The 25365-nt window shown below is 40.4% G+C and overlaps 1 protein-coding gene across 1 annotated transcript in view; it reads left to right on the forward strand.

Annotated features, from left to right (window-relative positions):
- ankrd50 (ankyrin repeat domain 50) overlaps positions 1-25365 on the forward strand; it is a 76181-nt gene that overhangs the window by 8758 nt on the left and 42058 nt on the right. The window contains exon 3 of the mRNA XM_017709725.2: positions 23746-23978. Coding sequence (XP_017565214.1) covers positions 23746-23978 — 233 coding nt within the window. The remainder of the gene's footprint in view (positions 1-23745; positions 23979-25365) is intronic.

Here is a 25365-nt window from a genome sequence, read left to right on the forward strand (position 1 = left end):
CCCCAGTTGACAGTAAAAACGAATTTCCTGCCATTTTAAAAAAATGTTCCTTTATAGTTTTATTTAATGCACATCCTTGCAAAACAGCACTGTTCCCACATATAAACATACCGAAACCTTTGGTTGATATGATATCCTCCATTAATAGCACTGCTGTGCTCGTTGATCATGCTCAGTGCTGCAGGCAGATAGCATGCCTGCAAAACATTGACTCTGTGGAACACACAGCATCAGGTTCCAGACAGAAAAATGACTTCAGTCTTGGGAAGACACCTGAGTAAAATCATGTCTCAGCTCTCGTTTGTCAGGCCAAAAGGACCGTTTCAACAAGCGTTTGAGTTGTAAGGCGAAGCTAATTGGCTAGAAGTTTTGTGACCAAATTAATGATAGTATATCACGATAATATACTACGAATGTAATATATTTTATAATGTTCAAGACTCAAGGCTCGGTATCACTGTGTTTTCTCACATGTTCTGTCTGAAACTGACAGATTGCTTGCATTGCTGAGTACATTTTTTAAAAGGAACCTGTACAGTTTCCTCTGCTGTACAGGTGCATTAAAATCAGGCTGACCAATCAGCCTGAGGTACATCCTAGTCTGTTCATGCCCACAATGAACTACTATTTGCGTTTTTTGCTAATGAATGCTTTTATGCTTATGTTGTCTTGTAATTGATGACATAGAAGAGAAGAGGGTCAGTGGGCTCTCTGTAGTTCTTTTTAAATGAGAGGAGCAACAAGCAAAAGCCGAGCCTCAAATATCTCCACTGATATAAGACAATACCTTTGGAATTTGTAGAGCTTCAGCTCTTGTACGAGGCAGTGGAACCCTCCATGCTGATGTAAAGGGCCCGTTACGTTTGAAAGATTCCTTAAAGGACCCCGTCCAGTTTTACCGTTTACCACAGTTATTTTCCACATGGTCACCCCAATAAGATGACACTGTTGCCAGCATAAGCCTAGCTTGAGGCAGATGTGTGAAGATTTAGGTGTGTGGTTTGCCAAGCTTACCTTTTAGCAACATTAGCCTTATGGCTCCATTGCAAAACTGTGCCAAACTTCAAGCATGTTTTGGTTGACCACATTTGGGGTAAGGTAGAAATTAAATCCTTTAGATTTTTCACTAAGCTGCCTCTTTAAGGCAAACACTGTTGAGCATATTGACAAGAAGAAACATGCTTTGGTTTAAAAGAGTCTTGGGGTGTAAATGTACTGGGAACTGAGACCCCCCAGCTTACAGCTGTGAAGCTAACTCTCATTTCAGGCTTATTTAGCTGGCTTGGTAGAGCCAACTCAAAGTTCTTAACCCAATTTACTCTGTAGTTATGGGAAAATGTGCTGTGAACATTTAGCAGTCGGCATTTCCTCAGAAAGCAGCAGATGTTTCAGAGGGCCTGGTTTAGATTAGGTTAACCCTTAGAAGCCTGTAGTGATTGAAGCTGATTTTGGATATATTAATTAGATGTAATTATATGATTACAAAATGAAAGACATATTTACATAATTAACTGTAGTTACAGTTGATTTAAAGGTGGGATGAACAGGTTCAGGTCTGCATTGCTGGCTTATTTTGTTTGTTTGGATGCAAACATGGCAAAAAAGTACTGTAAAATGTTTCAGAACAAGGCACACGACAGTAACTTCTCACTATATTTAAGTCATGCTAAAATATCTCCTCCTGTGCTTACAAATGTGGTATGGATGAAGGTTTAGAATCAGCACTTTCCACAGAAGTTCTCTACTTGATCCAGTGAGTTATGAGTGAGAAATAGTGTAAATGTAAAGATGTTAATAATGTAAAATGACAGTGGTTTGTAGGGCTGGGTGCTTTTGGCTTCCAGTGATTTTGAACAACATAATCGAGATAAAACGATTGTCGTGCCACATTCAGTTTCACAGTGATGTTATCGTTTTGTCCTGTGTTATAAATTCAGCACGTTTCCGTTATTTTTTCATTTGTTTTTCAGTTGAATTGCTATTGAAGTTCAGGGTAATCCAATCCAAGTCACTGCTTAATCATGTCAGATAATCATGATCTCAGTTTCGACCAAAATAATCGTGATTCAGATTTTTGTCATGATCGAGCAGCCCTAGTGGTTTATCGCGAGTGATGACTGCAACATCAAATGGTTAAACCATAGCAGGAAGGCCTGAGTTTTGAAGGCTCTTGCTTACTTTGGTATGAACCGTACCAGGTGGCAGTTGGGTTATCAGGAATGGAGCTGTCTTTGGCTCAAGGACAGACAAGCAGACAGCACGTCTATCAAAACAGACATGGAATCTGGGATACATTAACTAAGACTGCAGGCGGCTACAGTAGAGTCAACCCAAGCACGCTCCGAATTCTAGAACTCCAGTCGGGCTGGAGTCGTGATTTGTTGTGGAATTCATCGAATTTTATAATGGCAGGTCTGGTGATGTACGAGTTATTTTATCCTGCTGTGAACCATGGAACAACATGGGGAATAGTTTGCTGGTCTCTGGGAAGAAGGCCCAGCATAGTCCAACAAGAATTTACAAGCCAAAGACTACATCCAAATAGAGCTGCACAGTAGTGGCTAAAATGATAATCACAGTTATTTGATTGTTTGATCAACACTAAAACTGTGATTATTTACCACAGTCGCTGACATGTACATGTATTCTTTAACAGTTTAACCCCTTAACATGTCAATGATTAATTGCAGTTACATAATGAATTACATTTACTATCATTTTACATTCTGTATGGACAGATTGGACTCTGCTCTTTCATCTTTTATCTTTGTTTTGATTTTTTTTTTCTGGCTTTTATCTCTGTTTTGTATGTCAACAACAAACATGACAACGTTGTAATTTACAGTCATAATTACACTCCATCATAAAAGCATCTCTGCTTACAAATATAAATGTGGTGTGGTTTAGATGTTTTGCTCAATACACTTATTTCAGTGAATATAATATAATTGATAGTGGAAAAAACAAAACATTAATATAATATTGTGTCATAGTTCTGTTTTATGCTTGAAATTGCCAGGAGTAAATCAATAGAAATGAGCCCTTAACTTATTCCTTCAAAAGTTTTTGAATCAAAGTTGGTCATATTGATTGAGTGCATCTTTTAAATGTTGACTATAAACATAGTTTGGCTGTAAATGAATGCAGTTGTATGCAATCTTCTAATCTGCTTATCCTTCTGGGTCGCTGGATCCTATCCCAGCAGTTATTGGGTGGAAGGCAGGATACACCCTGGACAGGTCACCAGTCCATCGCAGAGCAGACAGACAGATATATAGATTCACACACACATTCACACAAATGGCATGTCCAGTTAGCCTGACTGCATGTCTTTGGACTGTTGGAGGAAACTGGAGTAAGCCCACGCAGACACAGGGGAGAACATGCATATTCCCCACAGAAAGGACCCTGGTCGCCCGGCCGGGGAATCAAACCCAGGCCCTTCTTGCTGCAAGGCAACAGTATGCATGTATGGTTCTATCTAGAACCTGCATCAGAAAGGGTTTTCCTGTTGTTATGAGGCCAAGCTGATAGAAGAACCCTTTTTGGTGCTATATAGAGTCCTTTTCAATACAGAATCATATACAGCACATTCTCCATCAGTATGAAGAACCCTTTCACAATGCAAAGAATCATTTAATTATGCAACAGATTCTTTGAGGGTTCATGGTTCTATATGGAACCATTTTCTTCACTAATGAACCCTTAAAGAAGCATTAGCAGATTTTTATATTGATATTGATATTGATTTTATATTAAGTTTAGCTAAAATCACCCATATGGAACTCAGATGTTTGAGAAATTGAGAAATTGTGATCTTAATTGTTTAACAGTGCATCAATAATTCTGTCATATTTCTGCTTTTAACTTGACCCCTATAACCCCATATCAACTTTTTTAGGGTCAGGTTTGTCCATGTCTTAGAATTTTTTGCATACAATTTTTCAGACACTACCATCGTTTAACCTTCTCACCAGTGAAAACAAAATCATTTCATAGCCATTATTTCCTACATACAGTTCAGTGAAATAATGAAATAATTCTGTGGTACATGAGGTACATCTGTACCTCATCTGTGTTTGTAAGCAGAGGTGATATTTCATTATGAATTGCAATTGAATAATGATTTATTACATTATCATTTAAAATTGAAAAAAAAATGCAGACAGAAATGATCCTATATAAATTATGCTGCCTGCTGTGCACTGATAATTGTATAACTACTGCTGCTCTGTATTGGTCAACTACCTCGTGCTAGTTTAGGGAGCATCTTTTTGCACTCCTGCCTTTCTTTTTTATGTCAGATAATATGTGTTATGCTCTGAGTTCTGTTTTTGCAGCTTCCTAAATTCAGAAAGGTCCCATCTATCCATTCATTTGTACATACACCCATACATCCAGATACACATCCATATCGCTGCTGTCGGAACAAAACCTTGTATCTCCAAAATGGTAACTTTATAGGAGAAGGGAAAAACATACTTTGCTTTTAATGTAAGTCAATGGAACCAGAGTTTTTTCCAAGTAGTTTTGGGCCGTTTCTTTTGGTTCATTCACCATGAATTTTACACATAATGTAAAGGACAACAGACATTTTCAAATTATGTCAAAAACTGAAAAGCAACAAAAATAGAGGTGCAAGGTTTTGTTCCAACATCAGGGATATGCTAGCAAGTTAAAAGCTAACCTTTACGTTTTTGCCATGTTTCTGTCATTGTTTGACTCAGAAGCAACTGGGGGAAGAAAGTAATTGAAAACTTGTGCAGATACAGAATGTAAATTCAGTACCTGTATCATTTAATATAGTGCTGTGTCTGTTAACTATATAAGAATATAATTACAGTTAACCATTATAGCAAATTGACAGTTATTACTGCAGAGTTATAAGAGTTCATATTTATCCCCTGTTCTGAAACACCTGACCTGAACCCCCCCCCCCCTCTCTCCAGGTGGGATCAGGTGTGTTAGAACAGTGGAAAAGCATTAAAGTGTGCAGTGCTGTGGTTTGCCAGGATTTGAGTTTGAGAACTTGGAGTATACATTAAGACACATGAAGAGTGTCTAGTTCACAGGAAGTGCACTTTGGAGAGGAGGGTGACTGCATCGTTTACATTTTGGGCATTCTTGGCTCTGCATGCATGGTCAGCTATTTGCGACCAGGGTAGGTTAAGAGTTTCCCCTGGGGCCCAGTAGGCAGTTAACCTTTTAGTGCCTTTAAACTAGATACTTTGCCCTAATGCATAACGCCAACCTCCTTTTCTTCCTAGACTTCCTAGACGCCGTACTGATCCAAAGATGCTGTTTTAGGAAGTAAGCAGCACTAATTTATTCCTAGTGTTGCACCATGGACATTCAATGAAGTTGTAGTGGACAGTTCAATGCTCTGACATCTGAATCACTTCAGTTCTTTGCTGATATAGTTTTATAACGTTGTCTTGCCTAGAGGCCAGTCAAACTGGGCATGTTAACTGGAACCCTGATTAACATAAACACACTATAAGGAATGTTTTTTGTGTATTGTATTTCCTCATCTTGCAATCGATCCTCTATTCAGAGCAGGATGTATTAGTTATTTGGTATAATTAACATTTGAATTCTCAATTCAAGTTTATTTGTATGGTGCTTTTTACAACGATGTTGTCACAAAGCAGCTTTACAGAAGCTTGAAAACATACAGTTACAACATATAGCCCCCAGTGAACAAGCCAGAGGCGACGGTGGCAAGGAAAAACTCCCTCAGACTGGAGGAAGAAACCTTGGGAGGAACCAAGACTCACAAGGGGAGACCCATCCTCCTCTGGTCAAACAGTGTTTACAGTTTAATAAGCTAAACACCAAATAGAAGCCAAGAGGATCTCCGTTTGATGTCTGGATGGTAAAGCTTTAGAAACTGCACTGGTAGAGGCAGACCGAGTCTTTATGAAAAGTGGGAGTGAGCTGAAACAGTCCAATCCTATCTCAATGCTGGTACATCTGGATGGCACGGTGATGTAATTGAGGGTGTTGCAGTTGGCACAAATGAACAGGAGAGCGGGTTGGTGTTGGTGCGGAGGAAGCCCTGGTGGTCAGTTTAGTTTTGTATGGACAAAAATAATTAATTTGAAAATTAGTTGAAACTAGTATTCATTTATGGGCCAAATGGAAATTAACCCATTGCTGGCGCTGTTATGTTCCCTCACATCCTAAAAACACAGAAAGGAGCCAGATTGCTAACACTACTGCTATGAAGCCGAATATCTTATTGTAGACGAATAACTGTTGTAATTGCCTTCGAGTCATTATTGCAATGGAGAGAGCTGAATATTGAAATTACAGAAATGCCAGTCCCACTTTATATTAAGCGTCTCTAATAACTGTGTGGTTGCATGTAAACAACATGCAACAGCAGCGTAACTACTGGTGAGTTATTATCTGTTACAGGTGGCTTGCGAACTTCTCCTTAGGTAATTACACACGTGTATCAACTTCAGTTTTGCCTCATGTAATTACATGAGCGCATCTTCTTGATACGTTACAGATCAGAAGTCAGTAAAAGGAAATATGTTCTACATAACATGAAGCTGATACACATGTGTAATTACACAGGCTGTACTTCTGTAATGCATCTGTAACATTGGCTGTTTTTTTTTTGCATATGTTATTCATATCTAACTACACAGTTATTAGAGACACATAATATAAAGAGGGCCCGGAATGCCTTATCAGATGAGAAAGACAACAACGTAAAAGCTTAACTTAACAAGGGTACTCCCTGACATCAGAATGGCCTCTTTTCTTTAGCTAAAAGGGTAAACACTTACTTTTAACCTTCATTTTATGCCGAATAAAGATTCTTTATAATAAAGTTTTATGACTGAGGCAGGAGTTGCACTATTGCTTATATTTATTAGCCCATAGAACAGTTGCTAGGCTAGCAGTCATGATTGGTTGACTCAATGGTTGTGTGATATATTTGCGAAATGCCTGCTGGGTTCAATCCAATCATAACATGAGTTTAGACAACAGACGTGTATTTCAAATACAGTCAAATCTTTTTCAACTGTCAAATCAATGGCGTACTCTCTTAGTGGTACAATGTTCTGTCTCTGACCGTCCAGGGGCTATTTCACAAAGCAAGATGTCTCTATTAGCCAGAGAACATAAGCCAAAACTCAGGCCTGTCCAATAGGAGAGCTAAGGGACATTGTCATTGGACTGTATTGGACTAAAAAGACTCGCTTTGTGAAATACTCCTGAGGTGATACAGTCTCCTGAAAATCGAGGCAGACCGTGCAAACCACAGTTTTCCTCCTACCCCATATGTCGATTGAACAGCCAAGACATGTTTGGTGGCCAAACTTTGCTTCCGTAGTTGTGCACTGGAGCTATGAGGCTAATGTAACTAACAAGTAATGGAAACTTATATACATCAATTGTCACTGCCTAAATCATCACACACTATCGTGAAGCTCTTAAGTACTCTCAAGACTTGCTTAAGTGGTTTCTGACATTGTATAGCATTGTGTAGACTTTTCAGACATTTCTGCACAAATCAGTTGTTGAGATGATCTGATAACAAAGTTATTCAGAGTGGTTTGATGTGAAACGGTTCATTGCGGAGAAACATACCAACTCTGCTTTCTTTACAATGGCGATAGGAATCAGGGGTCATGATCTCTACCACACAAATATAGCCATTCTATTTACTGTATGAAACGACCAGTGAACCTACATGTCTTGTGATGTTTTATAAATGTTGGTAATAATAAAATAGTGGCAAATCTGAAAAAGTATTGTTACCTTTGGGGAGTATTTTGCCTTACCAACCTTGCATGTACCTCTCTGGCATGAATGAATTTAAAATAACTACGTTTTTGACCAAAATCATATCTCAAAAATACTTTGTCCTGCTTCATGCAGCATATTCTTAACCCTCTGGAGTCATCGAATTAATGTTTCTCTGTGATTCTGTTAATATCTTTGTGTTTATACAGAGCGGAAATACAGTTCAGATAGTTCCTGAATCTGTAGAGTCGCTCTTTCAGTTCCATCTTATCGTGACATTATACTTGACTCACGTCTGGAGTTATGAGCCAATGAAGACAAACTGAGACACCCACACTATCTGCCTCTCACTGTGTGCAACTGGTGGATTTGTGTGTCCATCATCTGCTTCTGCCCGTAATTGGTGGATTCATGTGTCCGTCAATATTTTGCCTGAAACTAACTAATGGACACTCCGGAAATCAATAAGCCATCACGTCGAAAGCACTTTTTTTGTTCAGTCTCCTCGGACACAGACATGAAATGGTGTGTAATAAGTTTTGAAAAGTAGCAATGAGAAAACCATTTATCTACTATTTTAATCATACATTCTTTTTCATACAATTTTTTCAGATTTCAGGTCGAATTGTCTCTTTACACAGTGTGTCGGGTCAAAAGGGGGTGTCATAACAGAGAGAGCTGAGATTATTCGGAACATTTTGAGGCACAACATATGGGTATCATGTCATATACAACGGCCTTTAAAGGCTAATTTAAGAATATATGCAAAAACCAAAAAATTAACCACTTCATGTAATATGTTTATGTGAGGCAGCACTTACTGAGGCAGGTCTTACTTTTCAAAATGTCTGCACAATTAAATGGTTCAGGTGTAAACAAACTTCTAGTGAAACTTGCCGGAAAAAGTCGGAATTGTTCACAACAGTGGTGAAAGTAAACAGACGTCTAAAGCATTTGTTTCTTTTAAAAGCTACATCAAAGAAAGTTGTACACAAAAGAGTTATGAATATCCTACAGTGTCTGAGCCACTGCTTTTTTTTTTTTGAGGTAAGAATTTTTTGGCCTAAAATACAGTGTGATTCAAAAAGATTAATCCGATTTCAAAGCGCCATGTTTTTACAACCCAACCATGAGGAACATAGGAACCAATCACATACCAATTGAAAGAGGGGGTCATAGAGTTTCTGACTGTCACTGGAAGATGGCTCGCATTGAAAGAGACACCCGACCTGCTCAATCAAGTATAGGATAAATTTAACTATGGCACTGATGTTGTCCGTACAGCTGGAGGAGGTCATAATAAACTTTATGCTCACTTACACCATTTAGAATTTACTGCGTTGTTCTGTAATGATTTACAAGTGAAGTAAATTATTGTGAAATCGGATTTTTTTTAATCACCCTTTTAAATCCATTTATGGAGGCGACGTACATGCAGGGCATTGTGAGGCAGAATAGCCTCCAAGGAAAACTTATTTTTTCAGATTTTCCACTAGAAAAAGAGCATTGTAAAGAAATCTCAGTTGGTGAGTTTCTCTGCAATGAGCAGTGCCTCATCAAATCACTCAGAATGGCTTTGTTTATATATCAGCAATTGAATTATACAGAAATCAGTGGAATTACCTTTTAAGTGCTTTGGATTTTTTTGGATTTGGTTCCTATCACCTCCACTGTGAGTAGTTCTCACAGTAGGTTCCTCTTGAACAGAGTATTTTACCTCACCCTACTTGGAATGACTTAATCTTAACAACTGAATTATGGTGTTGTTTACATCTTAACGAATGGATCATGGAAAAATGCTGTAAAATCAGTGGAATTCCTCTTGCAGCTGCACACTGCAGCTGAGTGTCAGTTTGTTGAGCTTCAGTTTTTACTGTTGAACCACATTACTGGGGCGTTTTGTCTACACTGCTGTGTTTTGTCTCGTTCCTAAAAAGGCTTGGGGTTTTTCTTGCTTTTCCTGCACTTAATACAGTCTGTCAGCTCTGAAGGGAAAGAGCAAATAAGTGCATATTTAAAGCGAGTCATGTCGTATTTTACTCCATAGAGTTTCTAAAAACACGACAGGCTTTTGTTCGTTAATTTGGAGGCTGTCTCTGTCTGTTTAGACTGCTGTGGAGAGCGAGCCATCACTTTACCGAATCAAACCGTTATGCACAGACATGCTGAGAGGGGGAATTAGGCAGGTCATGTTAGAGGTCTAGAGAGACTGAGGGGCTGTTTTGCTGAGAGGACAGGATGTGTTTTTGTTTAGCCGTGTGGCTCCGGCATTGGGGTCAGCAAGAGGGCTGCTAAAAAAATAACATAGGGTAATGTTGGCTGGGTTAAAGCGACAGTTTGCCCAAAACACAAATGTACCCAGTTTCCCACTCACTCCAGTTCTAGTCCATCTGCCAAGACGCGCTTGTACCTCACCGATTACCACTGTGCTAAATGCAGGCCTACGTTTTTATAGCTTTTCAGCAGAAAATGCTGAGTGTACCAAGGCTGTTTCTGTAGTTTTGGAATGAGGACAAGGCCAACAAGTAATGGAAGCTTATATACATCAAAAATCTCAAATAGACTTTCTTCTCTGTTGGGACTGTATGACATATTTTTATCTACAAACATAGACAAAAATATGTCACGTAACAGTTCTTCCAGAAAGAGTACATGAGGACTTTTTTATACCCTCAATCTAATTTTACAAGTTGAAAGGTAACAATTCAGTAGAAATTAAAGAATCTTTGGTAGTATTAGGAGTCTTGCCCAAGGACTTATTGGTGTAGTGCAGTGTGATTGCCCATGCAGGGGATTGAACCCTAGTCTACTGCATAGAAGACAGAGGTGTTGCCCCCTACACTATACCAACAGTTTTTAGCCATTTTGAAGCCTGCATTTTGCCTGTGCTGTGTTCTGCTGTATGCGGTACTCTGCAAAAATCAGAAACCTTCCTTCATATTTTTTAGGAGATCATTGTGCGATTAGATACAAGATAATCCATGTGTATAAGGACGAGGAAAATCAAAGGAAAATAAATGGGGAAAAAACTGGAGCAAAAAAATATTAAAGATATACAGAAACTGGGACTCCTAACAACCATGACCTGGTAAACCACCAAAACTGTAACCGTCAGATAAACAGTATTTTCATCTTTTAGAGAAAATCAAGCAGCACTCTTTCTTCAGATCTGACAAACAGACATTTCTGTCCATCCTTCCACTGTGAGAAGACAACTCAACACTATGGGTCTGAAAGGAAGTGTAGAAGAAAAGGGAAATTAGCCGAAAAGAAGAAAATCTGAAGAGCAAAGAAAGAAGCTGCTGTAGTTCTCAGAACTATGGGCTGGCCATGCCTCAGTGTCCAGACCGCAGCATCACTGAGTGCATTTGGGATTACCTGGGTCGTAAGAAGTAAATGCAACCTGTTTATGAGACTGAACTTTGGAGGTGTGGAAAAATATCCTAGCAGATTTGAAAGCTAGCTGAAAACAAGTCTCCCGACAAGACTTCTTCTTTTTTTTTTCTTTTTTTTTTTTTAATGGCTCTTTTGAATGGATATTAAAGAAATGAAGGATGGTCTCTGACTGTTTGTGCAGTACTGTGCTTAACACCTTCAGAAACCACACAGGCAGTCTGATGGACTGCATTTGGGCTAAGGTAAAAACTGTGTAACGTGAAAGTTCACGTGTGGAGGTGTATTTACTGTGAATTAATACAGACAGTCATTAGTAGGGGTGTACCATATCGTATCATTCGTGATAATACCGGTATAACTTTCTAAACAATAAAAAAAAATCCATATTGTGATAAACAACAATATTCTGATTTGTTGACATAATGACGTAATGTGCATGGCGTACATTCGTTGCGTGAGTCATTTTGGAACAGAAAGAAGTATGACGCAAAGCAGCTCTGTGGTGGAGTTTCTCCCAAAAAGGGGAGCGACTTCACTAGTGTGGACGTGGTTTGGTTATAAAATCTCAGATGTACAGCAGATCACAGTAATATGCAAGATATGCAAGAAGCCTGTAACAACAAAAGGGGGAAACACAACTCAATCTGTTTCACCAACTCAGGCACTCTGTGGCTGTGCTTACACACAAAGATTTTTGCCAATCCGATTGAATACAGTCGGATTATAGATACAGACTGAGGTGTTTATTCTCACTCTATTCAACAATCTGATGAAAATCTTTGTTTACAGCTCGCTGCAAGTAATCCGATGCAAAATGACGCACATGCGTGGAGCAGCGCTGAGAGTAAACGTTACCATGACAGCGAACATCACGTGAGGTCCAGTCGGCATGAGATGAGTTTCCAGTTGGTGCACTTGTGTTTTTAATGGCTTAAAGTGATGTCGAGAGGAAGACGTCGTGTTCTGAGACACATAAGGTGACGTCCGTCCCGCCGCGTTTTTTAAAGCTCAGAGTATAAACTTCGTCTCCTCTGCAAACCAGTTTCTGCTCCCGGCCATTATGAGGCGCATGCTCAGAATGTACTTACACATTCCGATTGGAGTGTAATCGGATTCAGTCGTTTACACGGATATTATTCTTCTATTTAACGGATTATTTAGAGGATTACTCACCTCGTTCAATTGGATAGAAATTGCATTCTGAATGGCATCAATTGGACTAGAATGTTCTGATTGAGGTGTTTACATGGACGTATTCTATTCCATACTCTATTAAACGTGGCTAATACCACAAAGAGTGCGCAACAGCCGATAGCCACGTTTAAATGCATCCGAATAATCTGTTAATAATCCGACTAATATCTCAATCAGAATCAGCTTTTTTTGTCTACTGAATATTTGAAACATATTTATACTAAATAAAACATTAACATTTATTTTCTTGCAATAGCTAGAAAACGTTATTCGGTGTTTTGTCATATCGCCAAAAATATTGGTATCATGATTGTATATCATGATATTATTTTAGAGCCATATCGCCCACCCCCTAGTCATTAGCATATCTCACTGACACTTGCTTAAGTGAGATCAAGTTTAATCTGTAGCCTTTAAAGCCTCAGAGTTTCCTCTAATGGAAGATGCTTTGCGTTAAAGCAGCAGCGAGACAGTGAGCTTTAGAGCAGCCTCAGCATTAGCCTGTAGTCTGTCATTTAGAGTATTGGTAATGGAAAACGAGAGAGCCTGAAGAGAGCTGATGCTGCCCTGCTGGAAACAGAGAGAGAGAGAAAGAGAGAGGGAGGGAGAGGAGGAGGAGGAGAGAAAAGAGAGAGCCAAAGAAAGGCAGGGGAAGAGAATTAGAGAAAAAGGGGGGTGGAGAAAGGGGGGGAAGTGGAGGAGGGAGAAAAAAACGGGGGAAGAGACAGGGAGGTTAGGGAGGAGAAAGAAAAAGAAAGAAGGAAAAGAGGGTGAGGGGAAGGAAAAGAGGAGAGAGAAAGAAAGAAGTGAGAGATTAAAGCGTGGAGGAGAGAGGCAAGAGAGAGACAGAAAGGAGAAGAAGGGGGAAAATGAAAGAGAAAAAGGAGAAGAGGGAAGGGATGAAGGAGAAGAGGAGTGAGGAAGAGAAAAAAGGAAGATAGAGAGTGTGAGAGAGAGACGGGGAGAAGGAAAGCAGAGAAAAAGGTAAAAAAGAAGAGAAAATGAAGAGAAAGAAAGTGAGAAGGAGAAGAGAGGAAGTAGAGGTAGAGGGAAAGATGGAAAAGAGAGGGAAAGTGTGGAGGAGAGAGAAAAAGCAAGAAAAGGAGAAGATGGAGGGATGGAGGAGAAAGAAAATGAGAGAGAAGAGAGCAAAAGAGAGAAGAAGAGAGAGAGGAAGTGAGAAAGAGAGCAGAAAGAAGGAGAGAAAGGGTCATGGAGAAGAGGAAGAAGAGAGCAAGAGAAAGGGGGAAAAGAGGGAAGGGGTGAAAGAAAAAGAAAAGGAGGGGAGAAGACAGATGGTGAGAGAGAAAAGAAGAAGGGGAAGATGGGAAGGTAGAGAAGGAGAGGATGAAAGGAAAAAGAGAAAAATGAGGGGAAAAAGAAACAGGCAGAAAGAGGAGTGGGAGAGAACGAAAGGATAGAGAACAGAGAGAGAGGCAGGGAGAGAAGTGAGGAAAGGGAGAAGAAAGAAAGAGGGAGAGAAAAGGAAGGGGGAAGGGGAGAGAAACGAGAGAGGGAGAGAGAGAAGAGAGGAAAGGGAGGAGGAAGACAGAGAAAAGGGGAAGAAAGAAAGGGAGAGAGAGGGAAGGGGTGAAGGGGAGATGAGAGAGGGAGAGAGAGAAGGACACATGCTGTGTAAGGGCTAATGAAGGATGAAAGGATGGAAGGAGCAAATCTCTCTCTCTCTCTCTCTCTCTCTCTCTCTCTCTCTCTCTCTCTCGGCAGGCTGCCTGGGTGGGAGATGACTCAGCGCAGTCCACGTAGCTGAGAGGGGGGGGGCAGGTTGGAGACCAACTCCAAGAGTGGCCTGTTGCTTATTTAGGAGATAAACGAGCTGGGCAATAAGACGTGTACAAGAGAAGGACAGAAGGAAAGAGAGAAGAGAGAAAGAAAACGCAAAGAGAAAGCGAGGTCTGTTCAGTTAGCTCTGTTAGCTCAGGCCAGTAGTGAAGCCACAGTGGTCATATGGTGTGGGCTTGACCTCTGTGTGAAGTTGGAGTTGTGCACTTGGTCAGGAAGTCACACACACATGTACAGGCTGAGACATCGTGCTTTGTGCAATCCCCCCGGAGCGTGTGGGAGACCGGCCGGACGCAGTAGGGGACGCTGGCCATGACGTTGGAAGCGCAGGCCGTTGAAAGCTGAGCGGAGCTTCAATCAGTACAATAGCTGTGATCAGAGCAGTGTGTGGTCTGCTGGCGCTTTGCGTCTGTTCTGCCGCTGGCCACATCCCTTTCAAATTAAACCCATTCGTATTATGAATATTGCGTGTGTGTGTGGCCCTCCAGCGTCGAGTTTTGGTGGGTGCTGGGCATGAATGGAGTACGTGTGCGCTTGTTTTGTGAACACTTCAGTTTAACTTTGTGAAAATAGGTTTTTAAATTGGTCAAGAGATACAGATAAAGAATAATAATAGATAGTACAGATAATAGTGCAGCAGTACAACCAGGGAGGATGGGAGGATTACTTTAAGAAGTATTCCTGTACAGTTTACTGATTCCTTTTTATAAAATGTGTAACCTAATCCAGGGGATTACTATCGTAAAGTACTGTAATCGGTACCTTTGGAGTACTTGTCTTTTTACAGTCATTTAATTACAGGAAGAACATTTCAAGACTATTTCAGTTACATTCCGATTAAGACGGAGGTGTTTATATGCTACTCAACAATCTGATGGAAAATCTCAGTTTACATGCTCACTACAAGTAATGCCATCCAAAATGTAGCCGTTACCATGACAACCAGCATCACGTGAATCCAGTCAGAGTCAGATGAGCAGCAGTGAGTTTTCAGCTGGTGTGCTTTTGTTTTTCAATAGTTTAAATTACCTCCCATCTACTTATTAAAGAAGGCCGAGAGGAAGTCGTCATGTTCTGAGACACGTGAGCCGGACACCTGTCCCGCCGCCGTCTTTTAAAGCTCAAAGGACATGCACAGAACATACTTGAACTTTCCGATTGGGAAAGTAATCGGATACAGACGGATATTATTCATCTATTTGAAGGATTGTTTACAGGATTACCCACCTCGTTCATTCAGACAGAAATTAGATTCCGAATGGCCTCGGCTGGACTAGTCTACTCCGATAGAGGTGTATACATGGATGTATTCCGTTCCGTTTGAGCTATTAGTTGGATTATTAATGCATGATCAGGCTGCATGTAAACGTGGCTGTCGTTCTGAACTCCGATCCATTGTTTTGAACAACAGTCTCTGTAGCAGGAATCACATTCGAGGAGCTCAGTTGTGGAGCTCAGTTTTATGTCTGAAGGCTCTTGTTTGGCTGATTGAGCTGTAGTTGAATGTTTTCTAAAAGCAGACAAATGCTGTGTGGTTTCAGTATGTCAGTCTCGGTGAAGTTTTATGAGTATGAGTATTTGTAAAATGAGCACAATATTGGCTTAATTCCAAATACCAGTGTTGGTATTGATGCATCCCTTCCAATTAAAATAAACCACTTTCTAAAACGTCTTTTGATTAGATGTGCTTTTAATGTAAACATGCTGATTTTCATCCTGTTTTGTCATTTTTACTGTAGCTTTCATGTCCTGCTTACCTAAAGCCACTACATGTATTCCATTACTACTCAACCCTGTGTACAGAGCACTGGTGTGCAGTACCCACTTGTTTCAGCTTTAAACCATCTCCAGTTATTACCACAGTATACAGTATCACCCCAAAAGATAGGGGCAGGGGGCATGGAGGTGTCGTAAGTGATGAAGTGAAGCATTTAATTTGCTTTCCTGCTGTTTTGTCCTGCATTGTTTCAAATTTGAAAATAATTTTAAAAATTTACTTGGCTCCTCATTCTGGAGAGAAGTGGCAAAAATCGTTCCTGCTTGTGTGAATGGTTGGCAAAGCAAAACGTTTGTGTGATGCTTATGCTTGTACCTTTTTCCCCATTTTTTAGATCAAAAGGGCCACTTCCTGTTTAACATGACTTTGATGGCAAGTGTGAGTGCAGACAACCCAAAATTAAGGCAGGCTTGTCAAACTGGGGGACCTTCCAGGCCAAAGTGTTGTGGAGATTAGCATTTATTGATCTCTAGTATTATTTATCACTAGTTGTTAAAGTGGAAGATATGGAGACGTTGTACTGTTCGAGGCTGTCAAACAGAGCATTACTGCAGCCTGCCTTAGTATCCACACATCTGAAAGAAATTGCTGAGGTTTTCTTCCTCATTTCTCATAAACTAGACATCAGTAAATATTAACAAACCTGACTAACTTCACATTTAGGCAGATAGCAAACTACAACTTTCTAAAAACACTGTTTAGCAGTGTGCAAAATAAAAAGGAAATGAAGTACAGAAGCCACTTGCATCAGAACTTTGTGCACGTTTTTATGCACTAAACGTCTGAGAAATAGTCAGGATTCCCAACTTTTTCTATTAAGGCAACAAGAATAAATAAATATGTGTATTTTATTCTATTATTTTTTTAACATGACCCCATAAAACTGAAGAAATATATACTGAATTCTTTAAAAGCTCTTATGGTGATGCAGGTTTGTTGGAACAGTAGTGTTACCACTACACAAAACACTGAAATAAGAATAGTCATGATATTTAATGCATTTCTTAGGTTAATAGTTCAGGATTGAGTAGTTTTGGAGCTGTATGAGTTGAATGTTTCATGTTCAGTTAGTCAGTTACCAAGTTACCTGCTCTTCTTCTAGGAGAGCAAAGTTCAAGCCCAGTGCAGGAAAGTAGTTATTAGGCTTACAAGGCTTTTACTGCTTCAGTTGAACTGAATCGCTCTGGTATCACATTTGTGAGGAAATTTGATCCACTGTCATATTAGTTCTTAGATGTTTTTATCACAGTGACGACGCAAATATTATTTAAATACATAAATGGTAAATATAAGAAAAAAAATCTAAACAGTATGGACTCAGTATTACTTAGCAAACTGTAATCTTTCTAGGCAAAGGACAAATACTGGAGGAGAAAGTGTTTTGCATTCCTGTCCTCAAGGTCTTCCGAAAGTTTGGACTCCGGAACAGGAACAGTGTCAGACCTTGGCTACACAAGAATGCCAAAACTTTGCCCATGCTTTGAATTATGCTTATCATCTCGACCCTCCAAAACTTTGGCTGCAAAAGTTTGGGTAGCCGTCTTTTGAAATCTTTCAGTTAATAAGTCTCGGAATGTGCGTGTTGTTATGATCCCTGTATGAACTGAACTAGCAAAACAACCTATTTATGCTGCTCTGATAGGATTGTCTATGTGAACGTGGCATTTAATATGTTTTAATGTTAGCAATTCCTTCCGCCAAATTATCGTTTCTTAACAAGCAGCTTGATGCTACTTCAGAGTAATTAACTCTGCACACTTGGTGAACAGTCGGCAGTTCATTCTCCAGCTCCTTACACTAAATTCCGAAATGTTTTTAACCACGTAGCAAGCTTTTCTGTCAGCTGTGACAGAAAAACAACTAAACAACCTGGAATCAGCCAGAAATGAACTGAATACCATTCGCCAAACATGTAGTCTGACCAGAGTTTCAGAGTCTAACCAAATCAGACTGACCCATAAAACTGCCGCAATATCAAGTTTAGCTCAGTTTTGTCAATTCTTGCTAGATCAGTATTGATGTTGTATTGTTCCAGCCTGTCTGTAAAGCTCTTTACAGGCTATTTTGTTTGACGAATGGTATTCGGTTCATTCCAGGTTGTTTAGGTGTTCTTCTGACACAGCTGCTGACTGAAAAGCTGCTCAGTGGTGATGACAGTTTGGGATGTTAGCGTAGTCTCATCTTCAGAGTCTGATCAAATCAGCTGTCGGTCAAATGTGATCTTAAAAGTGTCCGTTTTCTGTTTGTGGCAAAGTAAGAAGTAGATATGTTCAAATGGCTTGAGCGTCTCCTACAGCTGTCAAAAGTCATTTCACAAACACAGTTTGTGAAAATACAAGGTGTTATATCGCCATAACAACACATTTTTTTCACGAACACTGTATTGTGAACACTTCTCAACTATATATATATGACACATGAGGAGAACCAGAAGCCAAATGCTGTGAACCTCATTATATATAGAAAAATCTAACCAGGATTATTTTAGTTAGTTTAAATCTAGTGAGACCTAGTTTGCCAGTCACGAATGATGATGATGATGATGAAAAGCCTTTATTGTCACATAGTCACCAGAGTAACCAGCGAAATAGCGATCAACCCGTCCGAGCACATACAATATGACAAGGGGGGGAGACAGGACAGGAAGACAGGAATAATAGAAACTACAGAGAAACAGAATACATTGGGTGAGGGAGGAGACAACCCCCCCCCCCCCCCCGAGTTCCTTAGGAATATGCATGGATTAAGAGAGAAAGAAGAACCTATATTCTTAATAACAGAAAGTGGATGTGGCTGAGTTTGTCCTCTGAGGACTCTTCAGACGGTGATGCTGCTGTTAGTTGTCTTGCAGTGAGTATTTGAGGACGTTGATGTTTTCTGTCTTTGTTGCAGTGAGATAGCCAGTGACATTATCCACTGCCTGAGAGAACTGTCTCCTTCTTTTCATCATGTGTGTGTTTAGGCGGGTGTGTGTGTGTGTGTGTGCATGTGTCCTGGGTTGCGGTCTGTCTGAAGTAATCTGATTGTTTGTCTCTGCAGTGCTGGCAAAACTCCAGCTCACCTCTGGGTTAAGAAACGCTCACACAGTATGATTGACTTTTCTATTGAGACATTTTGACACATACACACACACACACACACACACACACACACACACACACTCACACACACACACACTAAGGGTGTCAATCTCAATGATTCCATTCAATTACTTTTCTTTAAGAGACAATTCAGTCTAGGGGTGGTGGTGGTGGTCAGTCTCAGTAAGCTTTTGCTATGAAAGTCCAGGTGGTTGCTAAGGTGTTGGTAGGTCAGTGATATGGTATCTTAGGTGGTTTTTAAGGTGTTGGTAGGTCAGTGCTATGGTATCTTAGGTGGTTTTTAAGGTGTTGCTACAGAACTCCAAGTATTTGCCAAGGTGTTATTAGGCCAGTGCTGTGGAAAATGCTTAGGTATTGCCACGCCTTGGCTGTGGAATACCAGGTGGTTGCTAAAGTGTTACTAGGGCTTTAATATGGCATCCCAGGTGTTTGCTAAGGTCTTGCTGAGCCATTGCTGAGGCATCCCAGTTGGTTGCTGTGTTTGGCTAGGGGTTGGGCAGGGGTTGCTGAGGTGTTGTAAGTCTGTTACTGTGGTGTAGCAGGTAGTTGCTAAGGTGATACTAGGCCATTTCTATGTTATCATCAAGTGGTTGCTAAGGCACTGCTAGGCTATGCCATAGTGTCCCAGGTGGTTGCTAAAGTGTTACTAAGGCTTTGATATGGCATTCCAGATGGTTTCTTAAGTCTTGCTCGGCCATCGCTGTAGAGTCCCAGGTGGTTGCTGTGTTGTTTAGCCATTGGTCATGGGTTGCTAAGGTGTTGTAAGTCCGGTATAGCCGGTGGTTGCTAAGGTGATACTAGGCCATTTCTGTGTTATCACCAAGTGGTTGCAAAGGTGCTGCTAGGCTATGCCATGATGGTTACTAAAGTGTTACTAAGGCTTTGATATGCCATTCCCGGTGGTTGCTAAGGTGTTGCTCAGCCCAGGTGGTTGCTGTTGTTTGGTCATTGCTGCGTTGTCCTAGATTATTGCAGTGGTGCTACTAGGCCATTAGTATGTGGTAGTATGTATGTGAAGTCTGTGAGAACACTGTGAGAGAAATGTTTTGTCACATTATTTGTGGCATTTAGATTTAAAGTTTCTCAACATTCTGTCATTCATTCCCTATGGAGAAAAAGCTACGCAACGCTACGCAAAAACCATACAAGCCATCAGTCCCAAAAACACACATAATGCTGTTGAAGTGCTGCATATTGAATAAAACAAATGAATCATAGTTTTTTATTATATATTTTTAACATATTTCACATAAACCTCAGAAGATGAAGGTGAAAATGTCTTGAACTATCATGATTATCGATGCACTGACATTTTAGGTACTACAAAAAATAAAAGTCTCAAAATTTAAGACTCTGCACATTATATGAATGGTAAGAAAATTGAGATATAGTGAAAAAAGCTTTGTTTCTTTCAATTTTTTTAATCTGTTTAGCAAGTTTGATTCTGCCTCACGCTATGCACTACTACTCCTGGTCTGAAGCCACTAAACATATCAGAGCTAATTCATGAGCTTAGATTACGAGACAGATTATGATTACTGTTGTCCATCTTAAAGCCATGGACGATTCCTGTCATTTAAACGTACACTTACAGGGTATATTGCTAATTGGCTCAAGCTTAGGAACACAGAATAACTGTGATCGGGCAGTTGTGTAAACCTGTGCCAGGCCCAGCACACATACTCTTTCTTTTGGCTTCTGGGGCCGCTACACAGTAAACAACTGAGCGTGTTTCCCTCACCTGCTGTTCAGCTCTTCTGATTGGCTGCTGGCTGGCCAGTCGCCAGGGTTCAGCTGCACTAGTGCATGCTGGGGGACCTCAGGCTAGATGCCCACACGGTGACCACACACACTCCTCCCCACACACACACAGTGTTAGCGCAGTGAGCAAGTGTATCTCAGTAAATCTGTAAATCTGTAAGACATGGGCACAATGCCCAGCTCTGCCTACTGCTCTGAACATCTTTACTAACTGTCACATTTTGCTTAATTTCTCTCTCTCTCTCTCTCTCGCTCTCTCTCTCTCTCGGGCTGGATGTGTTTCAGCCATGGCACTCACCCCCCTGAGGTGGCAGCTTAGTGTTTTTAGTGAGCATTAACAGGGGCAGCTCTGCTGGAGGTAATGAGGAACCCAGCTTGCCGTGGATTAGCCATTAGCAACGGACTGAATCCAGACTCAATCAGGCTTATAGTGAAAAGACCTGATCCAGAATGAGGGCCATATTCACACAAATGTCTTAAAGGCCCTGTCTGCTCATTTTCATGTTATTTTTCTGATGTCTTTAAATGAACTGGCAGAGAAAAAAGGCTCTTGGTGTTTTCTGTTCAGTGATTCTCTATAGATTACTTTTTCTGCTGTTTCGTTCTGTTTCATTCTGTTCGACAGTTGGGCAGGACTACATATGGTGTAGGTGACATCAGATCTGGCAAAGTACCAATCAAAGTTAGCAATATATATTACTACTCATCAGCTACTCATATTCCTCTGCCTCATATAAATTGACTGCTCTGCCGTTGCTTCGAGTCCCAGACAAAACTACCAAGAAATCGGTTTATTTAAAGGGGCCATAGGTAATACAAGTGAGAGCAAGAGTTTAAAATGATTACTGCAGTCCAAATTCAAATCAGCTAATGTATACATTTGCAGTGTTTTATTTTTTGCGAAATTATAAACCAGCTCATGTGGATTATTCAGTGTTAGCTAGATGCATGACTGGCTATGTATGGTAGCCAAAGTTAAGCCATATCAAGGCATTTTATGATTTAGTGTTACATATTGGGCCTCATTCACTAATAGTTCTTAAGAACAATTTTTTTCTTAAAACCCACTTACGCAGTTTTCACGAAGATTCTGACATTCACCATTGATTTCTCATTTGGGATTTGTTCTTTGGGACTTGGGTAAGAACAGAATCTACAGTCACTCAAGAGCACAAAGGTGAGAACAATTCTGTGGTTTAAGAACACATCATGAATAGGAGATCTTTTTATTGCACAGAGACAGAACCGATACGATCCTATATCGGTATTAAGTCCATTATGCTTTAAGCTTTATTTCAGCTATAGCAACTTTTCTCGCATCTCTGGCAGGAAACTTTTCCACAAAAGTAGAATAGTTTCTTGTGAAATGTCTGTCAGGGTTCAATTTTGTACGTGGCTGAAGTCAGCTTCTCATTTGCCGGCTTCCAGTTCAGATTTTCCCGTTCCAGGATGTAACAGAATGTAACCATTTAAGGTGGAACAGGAAAATTTGAACAAGAAGCTGGAGAACGAGAAGGTGATTTCAGCTTTGCAACTTTGTGTTTGACAGATTCTTGTTGCAGATTAAACATAAAAGTGCTTACAAATGTAAACAAGTCCATCTCCAAATTATTGATGTTCATCTTAAATCTTTCTCTTTATCTTTTCATTAGCTCTTAGCTTGGTGATCTAGGTGTTGTCTGCATTGCTATGGTGATCAGCAGTCTACAGGGTTAAAGGTTGGTGAGTTAGCAGTTTTAGGCTGTATTAACTCCAGCCGTTAAGGCCATTTATTGTTAAAACTGTGTTAGCCCGATCAACTGAGCTTTATTTTACTTTTAAGGAGGATTAATTTATTTTTACCTAAAAATCTAATTCTGCTGTGGAGCCACAACAGGGCATTAAAAGTGTCGCATGTTGCTGACCTCTGGCTTATGACCAAGATTTTTACAGGGATCAGGTATGTAATTCTATAATTCTGTTATTACAGCAGGAGAGAGAGAGAGAGAGAGATATGCTTTTTCCTTCCTGCATGTTCCTGAGTCAGCGGTTTTCTCTCTGCTCTTTCCTATTGATCTAGCTGAGAGAGAGAGGCAGAGAGAGGCGCATTTAAAGGGGAGCTCCAAAATGTCCTTATGAGTAACTGGCTAAGATATGAGCAAGTAATTTCAGCAACTTTGATGTAAAATGCTCCATTGTAGAGAAACTTACTGAGTCAGTATTGTTGTTAGTGATGGTGATAGGAACCAGACATCTGAGTTTAAATCCTCTAAAAGCTCCCTTAAATGAAATGATTACAAATACACTCCATCATGCCTGAGACATAGTTTTATAATAGTTCTGAGATCAGATTTTGGCCCAAAACCTACTACTTAAAAGACATTCATGGTGGAGAGATACATGTAGGGTGTTGCCTTTCATCAGATTTACCACTATTTTACCTATGTCATCATTACATATAAAAACTCAGAAGACATCTGTAGCATCACCGGTTATTTCGCATAGTAAATGAAATGGTCATGCATTCTGACCTCTTGCTCCTATCCCTGCTGTGAAGAAATATGAGTCGTGCATTTCAACGTAATGAACATCGTACAATTCAGAATGGCTCAGTACTTGAATTATGCAAAAATTTAGGAAAAGGATTTTATCTATCTATCTATCCATCCATCCATCCATCCATCCATCCATAGATCAGTGTTTGCATATAACCATAACTGCTTTTATCCCTCAAACTTTTATCCCTCAATCAGACTATGGTTCTCACTCAACATTTATTATTCACTATAACAACCAGTAAATAAATACATCATCGGGTAGAAATGACAGTGTTGAACTGAAGTGACCATTAGGAGTCGAAGTGGTTAGGTAGAGTTGCAAGTCATACAAATAAGCAATATCCATAGTAATAACTGCCATAATGATAATTGTAGTAGTATTATTAGTAATAGTGCCATTGTCCTTCTCTCCAAGGTGTGTGCTGTTGCCGCTGCTTAGCTGTAAGCCCCCCGCTCAGGCCTTGTTTCTGCTGGTGGACTCTGTGGATGAGGGGGTGAAGGCTGGGGATGGAGAATCCAGGTCCAGCTCGTCCAGCCCCCGGAGCATCGGAGAGCTGCTGGCCGCCCACCATGAGCTCCTACCACCCTGGCTCCTGCTCATCTGCTCTGGACGCAGACAGAACAAGAACATCACCAAGCTCTTTACGGGTGAGTCCATGCACAACCATATGATAACGAGGTCATTGGTCTGTCTGTCTGATTGACTGACTGTGCGACTTTCTGTCTGATTGATTCGAAAACGTGAATCTTAACCATTTTTCATGCATTTCCGCCTGAGTTGAATGTCTCTCTTTCGTACTATGAGGGATTTTTGTTGTTCAGTAACATTGATGGCATGTATTTCAGTGGAAATGTGTATGATTTGTTGTACACACTTTTTGAAATCAAGAAAGCATCACTTATGCTGTCCATTTTATTTCTACATGGCAGCCTTGCTGAGGTGTGAATTGATTTTGCAGCAGGGGGTTGTGACCTTTTCCGTTTCACCCCCTCATTGCTCTCTAGCAGCTCAACACCAGGTTATAATATTTCACACACAGAGAGCCGGCGGTGTCCAAGTTGATCTGTCTCTGCGCTCATTGTTCATTTTATCAGCACCTTTTACGAAATTGATGCACTTTGACGTTCTATTGTTACAGACTGTAGTCCATCTGTTTCTCTGTGCTTTGTTAGCCCGCTTTCACCCTGTTCTTTAATGGTCAGGACCACCACAGAGCAGGTAGTATTTGGGTCAATCATTCTCAGCACTGCAGTGACACTGACATGGTGATGGTGTTCGTGTGTGCTGTGCTGGTACACTTGCGTCAAGTACGTCAACAGCAGTGCTGTTGGAGTTTTTAAACATATTGTCCACTTACTGTCCACTTACCTTGTAGATGTAAAGTTAGAGACTGTAGCTCATCTTGTTTTCAGTGGTCACAGGATGCTGCCCTCAAGACACTGTTGGCTGGTTGTTTTTGGTTGGTGGACCATTCTCAGTCCAGCAGCGACACTGAGGTGTTTAAAAGCTCCAGCAGAACCGCTGTATCTGATCTACTCACACCAGCTCAACACACTCTAACAGGCCACGACCACATCAGCGGCCACATTCGGGGTAAGACAGGAAATTGTACAAGCTTTAAAAAGAGTGATTTAAGTGAAAGAATATGATGATTCTAATTTCATGCCCCACACTCACTGGAGGACATTTTCTCAATTTAACTGTAAATAAATAAATAAATACCAGATGTGACTTTCAGAGATGAAGAAGCATCTCTCTCCCGTCTCTTTCTGACCCTCTTTCTCTTTTTCTCTGTTATCCAAGGATGAATAAGCACTTGTATTTGATTTGGCTGAATGTTTTCAGTCTGTGAGTAAAACGGAACAAAGCTCTTTTTGATATTAGCTCCATCCAGGCCGATTTGCTCTATTGCCTGTGAGCTTGCCAGTGACAATAACATTTCTGCTTGGAGCCTTTCAAAAGCCATGCTGTTTCATGCGCCCTTCGGAAAATTATATTCAGTCTCTTTTTCTGTCTTTCTACTGTCTTCCTGTC

This window comes from Pygocentrus nattereri, chromosome 14, assembly GCF_015220715.1.
Source record: "Pygocentrus nattereri isolate fPygNat1 chromosome 14, fPygNat1.pri, whole genome shotgun sequence".
In the NCBI taxonomy this organism is placed as follows: Eukaryota; Metazoa; Chordata; class Actinopteri; order Characiformes; family Serrasalmidae; genus Pygocentrus; species Pygocentrus nattereri.